Source organism: Cotesia typhae, unplaced genomic scaffold (genome assembly GCF_013202065.1).
Source record: "Cotesia typhae breed Kobodo isofemale line unplaced genomic scaffold, CoteBio_Ctyphae contig_17, whole genome shotgun sequence".
Lineage (NCBI taxonomy): Eukaryota > Metazoa > Arthropoda > Insecta > Hymenoptera > Braconidae > Cotesia > Cotesia typhae.
In genome coordinates, this window is record NW_027423724.1 from 1,043,866 (window position 1) to 1,065,303 (window position 21,438).

The 21,438-nt window shown below is 34.7% G+C and overlaps 2 protein-coding genes across 4 annotated transcripts in view; both read left to right on the plus strand.

The window, feature by feature from the left end:
- Positions 1-21,438, plus strand: part of Ninac (STKc_myosinIII_N_like and MYSc_Myo21 domain-containing protein ninaC) — a 1,002,000-nt gene that overhangs the window by 663,870 nt on the left and 316,692 nt on the right. The window lies entirely within an intron of this gene.
- LOC141537852 (uncharacterized) lies at positions 17,709-19,401 on the plus strand. Of its 3 annotated transcripts, XR_012480978.1 has the most exons (3): positions 17,709-18,261; positions 18,426-19,022; positions 19,210-19,401. XR_012480978.1 is itself a non-coding variant. In XM_074259037.1 (2 exons), the coding sequence occupies exons 1-2, from the start codon at positions 17,784-17,786 to the stop codon at positions 18,689-18,691; spliced, it is 744 nt and encodes a 247-aa protein (XP_074115138.1). In that variant the 5' UTR covers positions 17,709-17,783; the 3' UTR covers positions 18,692-19,401. The 3 variants fall into 3 exon arrangements, 2 of the variants coding, with proteins under 2 accessions (XP_074115138.1, XP_074115140.1); XM_074259037.1 differs by having other exon boundaries at positions 18,426-19,401; XM_074259039.1 differs by having other exon boundaries at positions 18,438-19,401.

The following is a 21,438-nucleotide window of genomic DNA, read 5'->3' on the forward strand; positions in this document are numbered from 1 at the left end:
ACAATATAACAATACTTATTTAGAACAAAAGGTCTTAATACCTTGGATTAACTTTTGATAATTAAATAAATCACAATATAAAATTCTCAATCACGTTCAAAATTATTAACACAAGTTTAATTAACTAATTCTGACTAAGTTTTTACTGTGACAATTTTTCACTCAATTAACTGATTCCTTGGACTTAATGTCCACGCCGATAATTATCAAATTCAGTAATTTTAATTTAACTACTTCATGGACATGATTTTCTACTCGTTTTATCAATTCGGCACAAGTCGAAATATTCAATTTTTATTTGCTAGAACATTCGCTAGCTATGTTTTGCTTGACCTTGGATATTGGAATTTACTGCGACACAAAAACTGACGCTTAACCAAAATTCCACCGATAAAAATTTGTCGATTTTTCTAAATGACAAAAGTTAATCAATTTTACTAAGTTAATTATCATAAAAATAAATTTAACGAATTTTCAGATGGTAATTAATTGATTGAAAATTTTTAATTATTAAAATTTTCCCGCAAGGTCGATTGAGTGATCTTCGGGTATAAACCCCCATGAAAATCACTAAATCCAAAACTAGCAAATGTTCTACTATTAATTTATTAATAATCGTCGATTAAACGATCCATAATAATTAAATAGGAGAAGTAACTGGGTATTCGGTAAACCGCGGTCGACTTCTTTCCCACAGAGTAATAATTGATACCTTGACGAACAAAACGATGATCTTGGTAAATCAGTTATAAATTCACGACAACAAGAAGGATGCTTTCTTAATATGTTAGCATAAAAGTTGTTAGCATAAATTGTTTGCATTAAAGTGGTTTAATAGTGATGAATTATTGTGTTTGATGATTTCAGTACGTGTAAGAGTCGACCACAGATTACTGTTATTTGAATTGTTTTTAAGAATTTGCTTGAAATCGTTATCAGGAGCATATATTAATTTCGCTTTCAATTCTTTTAAATTTTAATCTCAGTCCCTTTGTTAGTCATGGGCTGCTTGGAAGATTTAATTTCTTTTCCTCAAAAGGCGCAGAGATCTAGGGAAGATATAACAGTATCAATGAAGTAAGAGATCAAATAATTTGAGTCGAGGTTTATTGTATTAAAATTTGATGGAATTAATTTTTGATGTAGAACAGTTGAAAGTGCTTGATGATCATAATTTTTAAAGTCACGGAACTTAACTCTTTTACTATATTTGCTTTTATGTTCAAGTTTGTAATTACAGAATAAGTAGTCATGACCATCGATGAAAGGCGTATCAGACATAGGGGAAGTAGTTTACTAACTTATAACCACTATCAACGATGATAACATCCAGCCATGTGTAACAGGGTAAAATTACCCTTAATCGATAAGTCAACCGATACCGATAATTATTCGAGATAGCACTGGCGCGTCTCGATCTTCGGGCCTAAAGGGAGAATAGGAGGGGGTGAGTTTGGGTGAAAATAGGTGAGCCGTGCAGTGAAAAAGGAGAAGTAGTGTGACCGCCAGACTGAGTGCCACGGAAATCAAGAAGGACCGATCCCCGGAGTAGTGACGAGACGAAGGAAGCCAACTACAACTAGGACTTCATCCTCAACGAGTGAGTTAGATCATCGTTTTGTTCGTCACAGTATCAATTATTACTCTGTGGGAAAGAAATGGACCGTGGTTTACACTCGGTCTACGTTACTTCTTCTCCTTTTTTTATATATATAAAATTTATTGATAAATAATAGTTAAACATGTGCTAGTTTTAACTGAGTGATTTTCATGGGGGCTTATACCCGAGAATCACTCAATCGACCTTGTGGGAAAAATGAAACAAGTAAAAATTTATTAATTAATTAATTAACATCTGAAAAATTTGTTCAATAAATTGTTGTAATTTTATAACAAATTAACTTAAGAAACATTGATTAATTTCTTTGCTTGAAAAATAATCGACAACAGTTTAAGCGTGGAATTTTTGGTCGAGCGTCAGTACATTTTGTGTCGCAGTAAATTCCAAACACCCAAGGTCAAAGACAACTAAGCTAGCAAATGTTCTAGCTAAAGAAATTGAATGCTTCGACTTGTGTCGATTCTTATAATTTATAAAATTATCTTGAAATTTTTATCGAATATTTCATTAAGAATTGATTGTTGAAATTATTTTATATTATAAAATTATTTTATTTATTAATTATTAACTAATTTATTTTGGGATTAAGTCCGTGAATTAGTTGAATTAAAATTAACTAAAAATTAAAAATGAATAGCGTGGACATTAAGTCCAAGAAATTAGTTATTTTGGGTTGAAAATTTCACCGGAAAAATTGGTCATAATCAATTAATTCACATAATTAATTTTATGATAATAATTTTGAACTCAATTCTAAAGTTTATATCGTGATTAATTAAATTATCAAGAGTTAATTCAAGGTATTAAGATCTCTTGTTCTAAATAATTATTGTTATTAAGACCGTAACAATAAATTAATTAGGAATTTTAATCTATTTAATACAGAGTTAAAATTCGCAATCGGAAATTGAAACTAAATGTTTGTTAAGTCTTTTGGAATTTGATTGTGAATTTGGAATTATCGTTTCACTAATTACTAATGATTGAATAATTAAATTAAAATATTCAATTAAAATTAAATTACTAATGATTGAATAATTAAATTAAAATATTTAAGTAAAATTAAGTACAGTCAATTTTGTGGAAATAAAATTTATAAAATAAAACGTTTGGAAAGTCCAAATGAGCATGCCTTAAGCTCTCATGTCATACACAAATTATTTAGATTGAATGTTTACATGACGATTTGTTAAATTTTTCATAAAGACTTCTATACTTTTTTTTATTCGCTTTTTTTGTTTGAATTTTCCCGCGAGTGATGTTATCTCCTCTGTAGATCGAGCTAAAAAAATCTCAACAGATGATAAAATAGTTAGTAATTATACCGTCATGTATGTATAGCTTCTGCTTGTTTATAGTTATTTTAATCCTATTTTATGAAAAATAATACATACGGCTGCCGAAATAGCAGAAAAAGTCACCGAACTGACAGTCGAAAAAAAATTAACTGTATTGAAACGGAATTATTTTGACACGCAATTTTCACAAGGGTTTTGGCAAATTTCCTAAGGAATAAAAAAAAAATTAAATCGTGAAAATAATTTTTGACAAAGTTGTGGTGTTGTCAAGCCCATTACTCCTGTGAATACCACGCTCTTATTCATTTAATTCGTCAGAAATACGAGTTATTCCTGAGAAATCTTATTTAATCGCTAAAAACATTTTTTTAACGTGTTCTGTAGTTATTATTATTTATCTCAATATGCTTTTTATACATAATTTTGTTCGTTTAAATTATGAAAATCACGTTTTAATCGAAATCATGATTTTTAGGCGAGAGTAGAGCATACCTGTGCGCTTCGCGCTTAAGGCATGCAATAAAATCATACAAGTGTGGGTTATGTGTGTGAAGATTAGTGTGGGTCATGCGTGATAGAGAGTGTTAATAGTGTTAAGTCAGTTCTGGTTAGCCGATAGTTAGGCTAGAAGGTCTCTGTCGCACTGCAGTCTTTGCGTAGAGAGACTCGTTGGTCCTCGTTAGCCGACAGTTAGGCTATAGTTTTAAGTTGTCCTGGTCAGCCGACAGTTAGGCTGTAGTTTATAAGTTTTAATTAATTATAGTGTGAGTGTGTGAGTGAAATTTAATTAATCTTGATAAGTACTTATTGTGTTAATTTTTATTGTCAATTAATATCGATATATTGTTAATTTAATCTTTGTTATTCAACAGCACCTTCCTCCACTCTCTCTACCCTAAGATAAGGATTTCTCAGCTCTGGACCGGTTCCAGGAACCGTGATTAAAAATCCTGGTTGCGCCCTGATAATTATATTGTTTGTTAGCTTCGTTAGTTTATTTATAAAATTGATTAGGGACCAACCTGAGCAGGTAAAACTGTTACAAATTTTGATCCGCGTAATTTTAGATGTGTTTAACCAAAATTCAAGAACTCCATGTAAAAAATTTTACCTAGAATTAATTAATTAAGACAGGTTTGATCGACTGCACATGTGGCGATAGGTGATAGAAGGTCTTTAAGCAATTTTTAAGTGGCTTAGGTAAACCATTTAATCGTTTTTTTTGGAGGTCAGTAAATCCTTGTAATCTAAGGAATTTGAAAAAAAGAAAAGTTTGGTGTCTTTCGGACTAGCAGTTTCACTAAATTGGGCAAGGATTGATACTAAAATCTTGATTTTTTATGACTCTATGGAGTGTTGTTCTTGAATTTATGAGTAACTAGCGGTGGATCCCCGAAGAATTCGACAAGTTTCTCCTCACATTCAATTTCTTGGAAACAGCACGTGACTCTGACTATTACTAATATTATTTGTATTTTCGAGATACTAATACCAATGCTTTATATACTGAATAGTTGTCGATACTTACACTACGTGCGCTGGTTAGTTTACCAGCGTATGGTTAATTATTATTGAAGAATAATATCAATTTGATGTTGCTTTTCTTTAGAAGAGAGTAACATGTTCGGTTTTTAATAGAATTATTCTTTTCAATGACGTAAGGAAAATTAATAAGGTTTATGTTGAACCTAGTCTAGTATAACCAAAGTTTTAGGCAATTTCGTTGATTATTCTTTTCAGATGCCCCAATATAGAATAATTGTTAATTAATATAAACTCTTCTTTAGGGACATGGGAGTAATATTCTTTTGGGTTAGTCGCATTGGTAATAGTATTACTGATGCAGAGATACAGAACGTTGTTTAAAGAGGGGAAGAGTGAGCATGGAGGATATGTTAGTGTATACTGATTCTTGATTATTTCATAAAATATTTTCCGTTGTAAATAAATATTTTTATGCAGAAGTTATACAGAGCTGTATTACAGGCTCTTATTAATTTAAGATTGGAGCAATATTTTGCGGGTGATAAATCAAACCATTCGAAAAGCGTTTACTGTCGTCAAAATTGCCGAATATTAAACATTGTAAAGAGCTATGGTAAACGTTCTATTACCGGTAATTGACGTGGCATTGCATACAATAAATCTTTTCAAATATCATTTTATTAATGTACTTTTTAAATTATTATTATTATCTTAATATGAATAGTATTATTGGTATTATTAATTAATATCAGAATAACTATTTATTGAATTATTAATTTTTGTAGATTATAAAATATTTCAGAAATTTTTGAATGATAACTTTGTTATGTCCACTCAAAAAAAATTTTTCTTTAAATTTAAATCACCCGCGCAGATAGAAGACTTCTCCATGCGCGAAAGCCACAATAAAATATCAGCTACGCGACTGCTGGTTGACTAGCGGGGACTTCTGCAATCTCAGCACCGCGAGTTTTTAAAAAGGCGATCAACAGCCAACGCCTTGTCTTTGATCAAGTAATTCGACTTCCGCATTTACTTGACGGGCCCGTGCCTTGTAAAAGTCCCTCATCTTAATTTGCGCTGCACTTAAGACGAGTTCAGACTCGGTTCAACCGGCAGGCCACGTATTAGTTATTAATTAAAAATCTAGAGAACCGGAATCTCAAAGTTCTGATTTGTCCTGCACTTAAGCGAGAATCCGGGCAGTAAGTTTAAATAAAATATCTCTAAAAAGCTAAATTTGCGCACTTTACCCTACGGGGGACTGGAGGACGTTAGCTCAAATAAATAAAATTCATTAATATAATTTCGATTAAATAAAATTTGTGAAAGTGTAAAAGTTTAGGTGTTTATTAAAATAAATCTTAAAAAGAAGTGAAATTCCATTCGAGTTCGTTAATTTCATAAGATAAGAAGCCCTTAGAATAAGCAGCCCAAATCCACCCTACTCCATCCGCTGCGAGAACCAACTAAAGGGCCCTATCAAAGAACAGGCGCTAACGGCTGCCCTAAAACCACGGATCTGACCATCAATAAAGTTCCTGTAACAGTAAGTACATCTACTCTCATAAAAATTTTTTATTTTTATTCAAAGGAGTTATTGAATATTTAACTATATCATAGATATTATTTTCATCAAGTAGTCTAAAATTACAATAAAGAATTCGCTTACGTTTCTTTATTCGAGGTGCGGCTTGTCTTGTACGGACTTGCACCAAAATTCTTGGTCAGCAGAAATTATTTAAATTTAAAAGTATTTTCTTTTCGCTGAATTTGCAAATAAAAATAGTTGTAGAAAAAAATTTACAAAAAAAAAGGGGGAAATTTATTTTTTTTTTTAAAGACTCCAACAACTTTCGTTCGTTATTCATTTTATCTAAATAAAAAAAAAATTAAAATTCTCTGTGTAAAACTGCAATTTTATCAGAGAACGAAATTCGAGTCTTAGAAAAATTTTCTCTTATATTTCGACATATTTTAAATTTCATAAAATTTATATTTTGCAAAAATTTCCTTTGTCCGGAATTCTTTTTCAAAAGGTTATAGAACTCAAGTAATATCGTTTTGCAATCGTTTTTTTTTAACTAATATACTGTTCTTTAAACAATAAAATATCGCAAAAAGAATTCGCTAACGCGTCTATACCCGAGTTGGTCAACACCAAACGGAATTTGCAATCTCAACTCCTGTCAGCAAAATTTATTTTAACTCGGTATCGAATAAAAAAAATAATTTTATTTTTGCTAACTTAGCAATATTAACATTAAATTTTAATTATTTCGAAATTTTGAAAATTTTTTTTTATCCCTTACATTTACACTACATTTTAAGAGAAGTGTGCTGTGAATCTAGCACCTCCTCTGACAAAACTCTCACAGAAGTTTCCTAGTTCTGGAAAGGTACTTTAATTAGCACTTTCTTTTACGAAAGAAGCTCTCACTAAACTCTTGGGAAGGGTGCTTTGAATTTAGCACCTTCTCTTGACCACACACTCACAAGGGTATAAAATAAAATTTAATATTTGTATAATCGTAATACTAACTCACATTAAATATAAGAAAGCTATAATCCCTTATCATTGATCGACCAAATCATAATTTCGCGATTCAAAATTTTCGAATAATCTTACTATTTTGGGTTGAAACCGATATTTTTTTTTTTGAAATTCTAAAAGGTCGATGGAAAGAGTAGACGGTCGGGCTATCGATACCATCTGAAAAAGATACATACCGATTTCGTTAACGGCAGAATATACCATCGTCCTCTCATCGAAACTAAATATTTGGAAGAAGATACGGAACCCGCGAATAAGGTAGTCGACAATCAGGTTAGCGGTCCGAAGATCCTAGAAAACGTTAAGGCAATCCCGGAAATTTACGAAACAATACTAAAATTTAGACAAATCCAAAACCCCCATAAAAGTTCATCTAAACCCGTCTACACGACATCTAAATCCCCATTGCAAATAGATTTATCCGAAAATCTAAACCTTATCCTCTCTACCTTTAATACCTTTCCGAATTACACATATTAATTCCATTTAAACTCTTGCTTGACTTTCTTAAACTATTCTCCGATAATTAAGCAAAAATAAAGTCTAACCTTGAAAAGTCAGTCGAACACGTGACCTACTTTTTTTTAAATCAGTTAAAATTTTTGTTGTTTGATTAAAGGCATTTAAATCGTCTCTTATTTCAACCGTAAAATTGTTTACTACAAATTCACCTATCAACGCTTCCTTGCGTACACTACCGTAGTCGTCACTCGGTAACCTTACACCACGATAACTAATCTTTCTTTCGTGTTATTGTATTCTACAGCTGTTGACCTACTTACCTAGTAACCGAATAAAAATACATCGCGATTTAAATTAAATAAAATCGAAATTTTCCTTTTTTTCTCTCGAACAAAAACCTCCCTTGTAACCCTTCCTTAAATATATCTCTTATACAGAGTAGTTAATTTAGACAGGTTTAATCATACAATAATCGTGGAACCATTCGAGGACGAATCCGGAACGTTTTTCGTGCCTTGCTCTAACGATTTCCCGTTTGGAAACATGGAAAGAAGAACCTTCCGCGTTGACACCTCTATAAACGAGGAAAGCCTCAACATCCAAATTCAAACCCTCGCGAAAGAATTACACGATGCGCTCCCATATTTTAACGGAGAAGGTCCCACCGCAGTAAAAGATTTCGAATTATTCGACGGAATAGTCAGAAACTGGTTACCTAGCATCCCAGCTGATAACCAGGGCTTTTTCGCTCGCCGTGTAGCACAAAAACTATAGGGACGAGCCAAAAGACTAATCGAACATGCAGAACTAGCTTCCGTTGAAGATATTTTACTAATCTTAGGGAGAAAATTAAAAAGAGGTGACCCATATACCACGTGGCAGAAAAATCTAGCTGCTGCGGCCCCAAACGAATCTGAAAATATCGAAGATTTCTATTTTCGGTTAAGCAAAATGGTCCGTCGTATCGAACTTAATGCTCCCGAAGATGATAGGGCCGTAGTAAAACGAACTTTCGAAAAGACAGCGGCCACTACTTTCTATGAATACTTACCAGGCTTTTTACGATGCCTATGTAAAATGAGAAGAGCCGAAACATTAGACGACATGTACAAGGCCATCGAAAATGACGCGTACAGAAGACCAGACCGTAGACGCGCAATGAGAGATGACGGACTTATACCAGGTGAATCTCTACCACCCTCAGTGGAGTTCCATAGACGAACTGCACAAGACGGTAACAGACACTATCCACAGATGCCGAGATCTTCTCGTGACTATGACGACCGAGGTAATTATCGCGAATTGCCTCGCACTCTATCATACCACGAATACAGACAAGTTCCAGAGACATTCACTCACGACCTAGAACTCCAACCGACTCCGAACGAAATGATGACCCTCCCGAGATCGGAACGACAACCCGATCAGAACAACGGATCACCGCCATCAGCTCAGTTGAACCCACCATTGATGACGGCAGGAGAATTACGAGCCCAGGGAAGGACAAACCAAAATGTCTAACGACTGGAAAAGGCCCCACGGTCCACATACGAAGCCCAGCATTTCGTAGTGGAGGGGTAAACGCACACCTGGACACCAGCTCCGACCTCAACTTACTCTGCATCGAAGAACTATGCGACGAAGTCCTCTGTAACATTGAAAATACAGGAGTAGTGGGAGGCATCGCTACTAGCTCAATGCCCATAACCGGTTCCATAAATCTAAAAATATTCGGAGTCAAAATTACTTTTCATCTCGTACCGGAACCACCCGGAGGTTATAAGGCCATCCTCGGAAATAAATTCTTTATTCAAGAACGCGTAACCATCTCGTTTTACTGGAACACCTTAGTAATGAAAAATAAACCAATACAACCCATCCCTATAATTAACCCAAGAAAGTTCCCAGAGCAAAAAGTCCTCGCTCTAGGAACTGGGCCAAAAATATATGTGTCGCGTAACTCACTCCTAGACAATTATCAGCGCTTCCTCATCGATACCGGGGGGGGGATGTATGCCTCATCAATGCATCCGCTTTAAAACCCGAAGTAATTATCGACACCAAAAAAGCTAGGAGATTCCGAGGACTCAGCGACAGCACTTTCGAAACCTTAGGAACAACCACATTAAAAATCCTCAATATTGACGTAGAATTCCAAGTTTGTTTAGAAGATTTACCATTACCTGGAGTGGGAATCTTAGGAAACAACTTTTTCCAAGCCGAAAAAGCTGAAATCTCTTATGATGACCAAACCTTAGTTATATTGTCCTGCCCTTCTAAACCCCTTTTAGCCTCGAAACAAAGCCTTCTTCCAGCTACACCTTGCCACCTCGGATAAGAGTATCATTAGTAGCAGTACCAATCCAAAGTTTCGAAAAAGGAGAGGGATACCTCCCCCGAATGAACCTTCCGAAAGGGGTACTCGGAGGAGAAGCAGTTGTCAAGGTAGACGACGGGTACGCCATGTGCATGATCATTAACCTAAATTCAAACCCGGTAGACATCGACATATGTCCTCAAACACTCGAGGATTTCGAATTTGATAATCCAAGCTCAGACGGGGACGAATCCGACTCCCCATCTATAGAAAACTCCAACCGTATAATAGATAAACAAGAACGTATAAAGATTCTACTCCAGAAAATATCAGTAGATCACCTCAACGAGGAGGAAAAACAACAAGTTCAAAATCTCATCAAAAATAATCACGACGTATTTCACCTCCCCGGAGATAAATTAGGTCGTTCGAAGAATTTCACCTGCCCGATAGAAACCACCACCAACGAACCAGTGAGAATAAAACAATATCGATTTCCCCCAGAACATCAGGAAGAAATCGCCAGACAGGTCGAAAATCTTGAAAAACAAGGAATAATCAGAAAATCTAACTCTCTGTACAACTCACCCTAGTGGATTGTACCAAAAAAATCAAATGACCCCTCTATAAAAAAATATAGAATGGTTATTGACTTTAGGCAACTAAATAAAATCACTAGAGGTCATGCCTATCCTTTATCCCTAATTATCGATATTTTAGACCAATTAGGCGACGCTCATTTTTTTAGCGTCTTTAATCTCGCTATGGGTTTCCATCAGATCCCAATACACCCCGCAGACGCACCAAAAACGGCATTTTCTACCCCAGACGGGCACTGGGAATATCGTTGCATGCCTTTTGAATTAGAATGCGCTCCATCTATCTTCCAACGAATGATGGATTCCACTTTAAGCGGATTAAAAGGGACAGAATTATTTATTTATATCGATGATTTAGTTAGCTATGGTAAAACCCTACAAGAACATAGAGTGAGAGTTCAAAGACTATTCAACAGACTGAGAGAAGCTGGTCTCACCCTCTAACCTGAAAAATGTAAATTTCTCTGTCCGGAAGTAGACTATCTAGGCCACGTAATAACGAAAGAAGGCGTAAAACCAGACCCGAAAAAGATTTCATCACTTAAAAATGCCTCGAGACCTAGAAATCATACGGAAGCCAGAAAATTTATGGGACTTGCAAATTACTACCGAAGATTCATACAAAATTTCGCTGAAAGGGCTAAACCCATAACAGACCTTACGAGAAAAACTAAGCCCTTCACATGGACCGAGGAAGCGCAAAAGGCATTCGACAATATCAAAAATGCCCTCTGCGTAGACTCATTCCTCAAATACCCAGATTTTAACAAACCTTTCATCCTAGCTGTCAGCGCGTCAGACTCTGGAATATCCGGAATCCTCAGTCAACAGACGACAGAAGGGGACGATGACTTAGAAGGAGACGGAGAGAAAATAGTGTCATGTGTCTCACGTGTCTTTCACGACACGCAGTAGTTTACGCCATTCAACAATTTCGACCTTATCTCCAAAAACATTTTACTTTAATAACCAGTAGCCCTTGTGTCGCCTGGCTAAGGGACAGCACGACTGTCACCGAAAGGCAAGCTAAATGGCGGTCGAAATTAAGCAGATACACATTTAATGTCCTTGTTCGTCACAAAATCACCGAACAATACGCGGAGGGACTCTCATATAACTCCGAAGGTCGTTCCGAGCCCTTAGAAAACGAATCAAATAATATTACCGAAAATGATTATTTAGCACTGCCCATCACGAATAATACTACGATAATAAAATCATATAAAATACTCTCAGATGAAGAAGCGACTCAATCGATCAAGCGCCCTGGTCGCCCTCTCGGATCAAAAAATAGACCAAGAATCAGCAGCGCCCCCGAAGTCAGAGAAACACTCGCTTCTCGTCTTAGAAAAAGGGAAATGGGAAAAACGCGAATCCCGCCCAAAATAAATTACTTCGAAGATAGCAACCTTGATTTAACTACAGAAGATCCTAAGACAAATTCAACAGCAAACGAACAAGAGGGGGACCATGATGTTTTCTTGCCAGCCTCAACTCCCGGACCCTCCACGATTAATAAACCAGATACGGGACAAGAGGGGGACGATGAAGAGGAGAAGGACGAAGAATTAGAAAAGAATAAAGAAAACATCATCCCACAAAGACAAAGACGAAAAACCCTCGACCTAATAAAAATGTTCGATGAAATCATTAAAAGGCGACCCCCACCGGAAAATCCTTATAAAGAAAAAGCTCTAGTAAAAATGCTTCTAGAAGAAGCAATATTCAATTACACCCGCCAAGAACTAGCAAAAATGAAAAGAACTAGTTCCGAAACAGCGAAAAATATCCGCCAATCGCTAAGTAAAATGCCTCCACTCTGGCGAAGCGAAGAAGATTCCGTAGATGACACAGCAACTGAAACTAATGTCGACGAGTTTCTTAGAGACAACAGCGATGACCTCGAAGCAGAATCAAGCAGCGACATCAGCCCAGAAGATACGGGAAGAAGCGAAAATCCCAGCGAAATGGAACACCCCGTCATCGTAGAGCCGGAACCTGCAACCTCAGCAGAAATTGCTAATACAAGAAACGTCGTCAACGTACACGATAAACATGAAAAACAATTAAATAAAAACTCTCTAACACCACAAAACTTAATTAAATCCCGATTCACTGGATATTTAAGAGACGGTCCAGAACCCCGAACCCCAATCTTCGGAAGAGTTCTCATACCCGATGAACTAGCGGCCATGGGTATCCGTTATGACCACGCGAGCCGCCAAATCGTAGACGAACACGGCAAGGGAATACAGGAAATAATCGAACTTGAACCGTCCAACGCAAATAACACCCTTATCGAACCAGAACGGGTAGAACAAATAAATAATTTACCACAAAGGATTAAATCAACCAATCCACCAGATAATAATAACTTGGAAAAATCCCACGATTCGGATAAAACCCAAAATAAGTCAACAACATGCGGGAATACAACAGTGGGGGATGATGTAGGGAACTACCGATTTGGACCGCCCTTCGTCGCTCATGACCCTCCAACTTTCGAAGAAGCTGAAAATATTTTTGCCGAACGACGTAATCGACCAAAAATATCTTCACCCTCTAGCTCAGACGAAAGTATATCCGAAAAGGGTCCTGAAATAAAAATAAAATTCGCAACCAGCCGAGATGGACTCACTTATGCCCGAGACCATTTATTACATTTCTTAGCGGCTGACTGCGAAATAATAAAACCTGTAGCGAAGCTGCTCCGCGACTTAAGATTTATAAATGCTAACGACCTTCATGCCTCAAAACCTACAAAAGGGGATGTATTTGTCACCAAGTTAGGTCGTTGTAAAATCTTCACCGTATTTATCAAGACAAAACATTTCGAAAAACTAGACCCAATCGACCTGATCGAAGGATTGAAAAATCTTCGACAGTCGATGCACAAACATGACATTCACTCACTTCGCTGTGCAAAACAAGGAGACGAGTTCGACAACCTTAACATCCAAGCTTATTTATCACACGAATTAGGAGATTGCCCACTAACAATCACCTTGTGCGAAGGAAATGTCGAAGTACCAGACGAATCCCTACGAACAAAAATAATTGAAGAAAATCATAACAGTTTAATAGGGGGCCACAAAGGCGTAGTAAAAACGTATTGGCGTATCCGCGAAAGATATTACTGGCCCGGAATGAAAGACAATATCTATAATTACATTCGAGCTTGCGAAATCTGTCAGAAAAATAAACTCACGCGAATAAAAACCAAACAGCCTATGTCCATCACTGATACACCCTTTGAACCTTTCGAGAAAATTAGTATAGATACTGTAGGACCCCTACCTATGACCCCTGACGGTAACTTACATATCTTAACGATTCAAGACAATTTTTCTAAAGCAGCTGCAGCAGTTCCTCTCCCTGATATCAGAGCAGTAACCGTCGCAGATGCCTTATTACATCATTATATCGCCCTTTATGGGTGCCCTCGCGTAATTCTATCAGATAAGGGCACCTCATTCACAAGCAAATTAATCCAACAACTAGCCAAAGCGCTGAAAATTCAAAGAAACAACTTCTTCCTACTATCCTCAATCGAATGAAGCCTTGGAGCGATCTCACCAGCCTTTAGTCGACTACCTCCGGGCTTACGTAGATAAATTCAGTAACTGGGATCGATACATCCCAATGGCAATGCTAAATTATTATACCACCGTACACACGGCTACGAAATTCACACCCTACGAAATTTTGTATGGAAGAAAAGCCCGTAGTCCGACTCAATTTCCAGACTTCAGTAAAATCGAATCATATAACGATTATCTAGCAGACCTGATTAGCCGAATTTCCGAAATCCAATGAATATCTGCGGAAAATCTAACGAAAGCTAAACACGAGTCAAAAATTCGATTTGACAAACATATACACCCGGCCCAATTTAACGTAAGAGACTTCGTATTTACATTAAAAGAACCTAGAAAAAATAAATTAGATCGTTACTATACTGGCCCATACAAAATAGTCGAAATAAACGAAATGGGGAATTTAATAATAGAAAAAGAAAACGGAAAACGGAAATTAATCCACCCAAATAAGGCTAAAACAGCCGCGAAAATTTCGACTAAAAAGAAAACATAGATTGTTTGTTTCAGTAAATATACATATAGACGCAGAAATCTACAAAAAAAAAAAAATTTATGATCGCTGCACCACTTCTCCTCCTGGGAATCGGATACCTGGCATGGGGAGCTGACGAGGTGAAAATAAAACCAATGGAAGCGAATCCGGGCATACTATACGACCCATTCAAAAGAGTCCACCTCATCAGAGAAGAATGGCAAATCATCAGCTCAATAAACATCAAAAACCTAGTAAATCTTTACCCCTACTTAAATCAAAATATATGGGAAGCTTATGGAATATGTTCTCATAAATTCAATGATTCATCCTGTATGTCGTACCTGAGAACCAACACACACCGGGAAATATATGCCGAAATTGAGCAAGCAAAACACCAGCTAAGGCAATTCCTCGAAGATCCTCAACTCGAAGAACAACATCCACAGAATCGCACAAAAAGAGCACCATGGTTTGGCTTCGTAGGCTCAATTGCGCGAAAACTATTCGGAACCATGGACTACAGCGACAAAGAACATATCTCCAACGAACTAGACACGTTATACCAAGACAACAGAGAACTTGTACACTTATCGCAAAATAACACCCTCATCATTAAGAGCGAGATCAACGAAATCCTCAAACACGAAATAAATATAACCAACCAAATCAAAGAACTGGCGAGAACTTCAGCATCTCTGCAACAATCAACGAATAAACAAATAACAGACATACAAAATATCCAACTATTCTCAATGGTAGGCGATGAGAATATTCACCGAATGACTAACCACCTAAGAACTCTCAACAATGCAGAAAAAGCCATAGAGGAAGCAGAATGGGGAAAACTGACCTATTTAACAGTGTCAGCCAAACAACTAAACCAAGCCACAGTGGACATGATAAAAAAACATCCAACCTTAAATCCGCCACAACCTCTGGACCACATGGACATCAGCACGCTGGCGAAGGTGTCGAAAATAGAAACAGGAAAATCGAACGGTCACTTCCTGATAATAATAACGGTACCACTCTTCGACCAGACGCCGTGGCTAGCATATGAACTGAAATCACTTCCCAAGGCCGAGAAAGTCGGAGATCAATTATCAACATTGACAATTCAGCCTACGTCAAAATATCTATTGACGGAACCTGCATTCGAAGAATATTTCCTCGCTGAACAAAATTACGTGGACAACTGCAAACCCATTGGACCAGACATGGCTTGCCCAACCGACATTCCAACGAAAATAACGAAACTAGAAAAAGAAGTAGATTGTGAAATGGGATTACTCATGAATCCAAAGACAGAAAATCTCAGAGAGTGCAACGTAAGAATAATCGAAAAATGTAAATTAACTTGGATAAAAATGAATGAGAAAAACACGTGAGCATACTCAACGTGTAAAGAAGAAAGCATCCAATGGAAATGCCCAGAACTGACTACCAGAAACACCATAATCAACGGAACCGGACTAATACACCTACAACAAGGATGGCAAGCAAACTGCAACCAATATAAAGTCCGAGGAACAGCAAGAGAAACAACAAAAATAGAAATGATCGCACCAAGTTTCAATCTATCCCTCGAAACTTTAAACTCGAATATCCAATTTAACAGCGAAAACCCCAATCTACTAACAAAACTTTCAGATCCAGCTACAATCATCGACAAATTTGAACCTTGGGGTCAAGGGCTAGAAGAAAATGAAGAAGAAATGTCATTAATAGCACTAGATCACCAAAAAGAAGAAATTAATAAAAAAATAACCATCGGTTTAATATCAACAATCGGAATACTATCGATCATTATAAGCGGGTTCGCCATACAAAAACTCATTCGTCGATGGCTACTAAAACCGCGGCAGAACAACAAAATAATCGAAAAGCCTGTCGTTATAGAACTGAAAACAACAAAAGAAAAAACGTCATCACCGATGAAAGTCAACGAAGCACTTCCAGAGAAATCGGAAACCAACGAAGAAGGAAGTCCACCGAGTAAGCAAACAACGACTGAAGAAGCGCCGGAAAACATCGAAAAACCAAAGAAGTCAAAAACATTCCGACTAAGAGACTACAAATCACCGATCTCAACACAAACCAAACATCGACATCGTAGAAAATAAAATCAACACTAAAGAATTGTTAATAATAAAAGAGATAGTAAAATGCAAGATAAATTTTCATTTAATTTACAAAAAAAAAATATATAAATATATTTTAACTTACAAATCTTTTGCGACAGTAAGACTCACAAGACTGAAGATAAAATTATCTCCGGCCTTGAGGGGACTAGTGGAAACAGCGCAAAATCTCAAAATTTTTTATCTAGATTCTTTTTCTAAATTTTTTTCTATAAATCTTACCAAAAATTATTCTTCCATTTTACTATCACCATTAGGGTGATTAAAAAAAAAAGAATATTTTTTTTTTCGTTTGGTACTCTGAAAAATAGGTTCCTAGACACCTCTAAGAAAGCCTCTCCAAGCATGAGTTCTTAATTGTAACGGGAAGGTCCTCCTTCTTACAGTTTTCTATTTTTTCTTATTATCAGATAGAAAAATTTATATCTCGCTTCCAACTACTTGAAAAAATATCTTGTTCCTTAGATTTTGTAGGAAATTGAATGCTCTACAAAAAAGGTCTCTTACGATTGTTTCGTAAACCCAACCGTTTAAAAGATATTAACGGTTAAAATTTGATTATTTTTGGGAAAAATTTTTTATTTCTTATGAATTTTATAACTCAATGAAAAAAATCATTATGAATGATGAAACTCATAGTTTTGTAGGAAATTTACTGCTCTATAAAAATGGTCTCTTATGATTTTTCGATCAAGTTGAGCGTTTACGAGATATTCATCGTCAAACATCAATGCATATCAATTTTTCTAGTTTTTGATCAATAATTCGAAAAATTTCAATTTATTCTGTGAGTTTCAAGGAAATTTAGACAAATTTGAGTTTTTATTATAAAAGCAACTCCTATAGATGTTTTCTGTTCAAAATTCATTTGAAAGTTTTTATTCTAATAATATTTTTTTAAATTATATCTTTAATAATTTAAAATCTTAATCGCGTTGTCATTTATTATTATGAAATTTGTTCAGTGCATATTTTTAAATTGTTTTTCACAAAATATACATAAAATTTTCGTTCGAGGGGATTTTTGTTTTGAATTCCATTTCTTCTTCTGTTTGTCTTCTGAAACTAACGCCATCTATGTTTTTACTCTCAACTATCTTCAGTATCTACCCATTTAATACCGTATTTTGAGTGTTCCTAATACTGATCATCTTGAATACGTAATAAAATAATTCATTTTAAATAAGTCTTATAATCATCACATAAATTTATTTATCATCAATTAACCTACAATGAATAAAGAAATACGTTTTATCGGAATACCTCTACAAAGAATTTCGGAACGTAAGTTACCAAAAGTGAAAGAGGTTATGCGTGTGTTTTTCTACCAACTTAAAATTTTAAAGTATTCAATCAAACAAAGTGCTAAAAATTCAGTTGACCAAGTTATTGAACTGTGGAGAACAAATCAGATTCCAACTAGTGGAGCTCCTAATGCAGTCAAAAAATTTCTTCGCTATCACAGTCAATGGTTAAAATTACAAAAAAATTTCGATAAAAAGAATTCAGCGCAAAACCAAAAGGAAATGAAATTTCAGACTGATCTTGAACAATTATTCGACATTGTGAGCGAAAAATCCTTAACAGTGCTTGATGATAATATTAGAAAGTTGTATTTGGATCAAAAATTCGGTACCCATAAAGAGATTCTTTCTAATAATGTACCTGTATCAAACTTAACCACAACTATGATGGGAATAGATGAGAGTAGTAAGTATCTGAGATATTTAATTATTATAAAGTCAGGTAGTAGTGTAACTTTTCATAGATGACTAGATGACATTTGACTAGACAATTTTTGGAGTCCTTTCTTAATTATTTGTCATCAAAATGAATAAATTCTATACATTTTCTTCGTTTAATTTATAAAACAGATCTTATTCCAGACTTAGATCAACCGTCTACCAGTCATGCGATTGTTCCAAGTGAAAAATCAGAGTCGTTCTCTACGTATACATTAAGTGGAGTTACAAATTTTGGATCTGATTCAGAGTATGAACCTCCAATTCCGACAAAACGAGCAAAACTTGATGTCTTAACTCCTGAAGTCATTTTTGGACTCGACCGAGCTAATGTCAGCAGTAGAAATGCGATGTTTATTATTGCTCCGGTTTTACTAGCAGTAGGTATTAAAATTTAAGATACAACGCTCAGTTATAGTTCAATTCAACGAGCTCGTATGCTTCAAAGAGAAGACATTGCTAAAGGACTTAATGACAACTTTAAGACACACGATAAATACGTTGTGCATTGGGACGGAAAAATGCTGAATGACCTTGTTGGATCAAAATCTGTGGAACGACTACCAGTTATTTTAACTGCATTTGGTACCGAACAATTACTTGGGGTTCCAAAAATGAATTCTGGGACGACAGACAATCAAACATCAGCCATTTTATCGACATTGAGTGAATGGGGTATTACTAATTATGTTAAGGCGATGTGTTTTGACACGACGGCAGTTAATACAGGTAACTTATCAATGATAATTTAATCTAAAAAATATTTAATTATTAACGTTCTAGTTTAATTTTTATTGCTTACTGAATTTCACTTTTGAAATTATTGAGAATTATTTACTCATTTGGATTTTAAATATAATCTACAATTTGTTGAAAATATTAAATTTAACGATAGTTATCTATTTTCTTTATACAGGAATTCATAACGGTACATGTAAGGCAATTGAAAAGACTTTGGGAAGAGAGTTAATCTGGTTACCATGTCGTCACCACATTTTTGAGATCATATTGAGAAGTGCATTTGAAGTATATTGGCCTGTGTCATCTGGGCCAAACGTACCAATGTTCGGAAGATTTAAAAAATCATGGGATGAAATAAATAAAACTAATTATAAATCTGGAACTGAAGATACTGTTGTTGCTGATATCATTTTGGATAAAAAAATGAAATATCTAGTTTAATTGCACAATCCTTACAGGTATGATTTAACTGCGATTTTAAGAAAAAAAAATTTTCTTGTTTCTGACAAATTTTTAATTGTTTTTGATAGTTACTACAACCCCGAGATGACTATAAAGAATTGTTGGAATTGTCGTTGATTTTCCTTGGAGAAATGCCTCAAGAAGAAATTTTTTCAAACGTCCTGATGCAATTCATCATGCTAGGTGGATGGCGAAGGCAATTTACAGTTTAAAAATGTTTCTATTCAGAAATGAATTTAAACTTTCTAATAAAGAATTGGACGGTCTTCGGCAAATTTGTATATTTATAGTTACACTGTATTTAAAAGCTTGGTTTTCATCAACTTCTGCAACAACTGCTGCTAATCATGACTTGCAGTTTTTGAAAAATTTATTCGAGTACAAAAATATCAATTCATTGATTTCTTCAGCAACTTGTGAAAAAATGATTTTGCATTTATGGTATTTAAGTGATGAACTTGCCATTTTATCATTATTTGACGATACCGTTTCATTGGAAGTAAAAAAATATTGTTGGAGCTGTTAATACTCGTAACGGTACAGATTCTAAAGCTAAAAATTTATAATTGATAAAAACGATTTGAATTCATTAACGCAAAAAGTCTGAGTGACTTTGTTTCTAAAAAGTCTTTAAATCTCTTTAAAATCTTTGATTTACCATATGACTTCCTTGATAAAGATATTGAATCGTGGCCTACTAATGACAGTTACATTGAAAATAAAGAATACTTTAACCAATTGAAAGTTGTTAATGATTCAGCAGAACGAGCTGTTGCATTAGTTAGTGAGTATAATCAATGCTTGACAAAAATGAAGAGCAATTCCAATACTTATTGCAAATTATCAAAGAACATCGAAAAAACTACCCAAACTGCAATAGAGGAAATTATTTATAGTAAAAGTGTACCGTTATGTTGTAAATATTGAAAATTATATGGCAGTTGATAATTAAATAAATAAATTCTTCGATAAAAAAGTGAAACACATGTGAAACACACTAAATTGAATTATATATTTAAAAAAATGCACTAATTTTTTGTTTTAATGTAATCAAACATGTCCAAGACTAAAAAAACTAATTAAAAAAATAGTTCATAACATATTTCTATTCATAGAAACTCAAATTTGTCTAAATTTCCTTGAAACTCACAGAATAAATTGAAATTTTTCGAATTATTGATCAAAAACTAGAAAAATTGATATGCATTGATGTTTGATGATGAATATCTCGTAAACGCTCAACTTGATCGAAAAATCATAAGAGACCATTTTTATAGAGCAGTAAATTTCCTACAAAACTATGAGTTTCATCATTCATAATGATTTTTTTTCATTGAGTTATAAAATTCATAAGAAATAAAAAATTTTCCCAAAAATAATCAAATTTTAACCGTTAATATCTTTTAAACGGTTGGGTTTACGAAACAATCGTAAGAGACCTTTTTTGTAGAGCATTCAATTTCCTACAAAATCTAAGGAACAAGATATTTTTTCAAGTAGTTGGAAGCGAGATATAAATTTTTCTATCTGATAATAAGAAAAAATAGAAAACTGTAAGAAGGAGGACCTTCCCGTTACAATTAAGAACTCATGCTTGGAGAGGCTTTCTTAGAGGTGTCTAGGAACCTATTTTTCAGAGTACCAAACGAAAAAAAAAATATTCTTTTTTTTTGAATCACCCTAATCACCATATCATACAAATCTTTTTTTTTACCATATTATAATATCAAATCATTCAACTAGTTAATTATATTCTATATTAAACCTATATAAAACTTATATAAAGAATAACTTAAAACTATATAAGGAATCCAATTATACACTATTTAATTTTCTATCACATATATGTAACTAATTATTATATTTAACCATATTATTATCTATTAACATTATTATCATGTCAAAATTTTTTTTTTTTAAATATATACACACAACAGTTTCC

Coding starts and splice junctions, on each gene's coding strand:
- LOC141537852 (XM_074259037.1), top strand. CDS start 17,784: ATGAATAAAGAAATACGTTTTATCGGAATACCTCTACAAAGAATTTCG. Junction 18,262..18,425: donor GATGGGAATAGATGAGAGTA/GTAAGTATCTGA, acceptor TTTATAAAACAG/ATCTTATTCCAGACTTAGAT.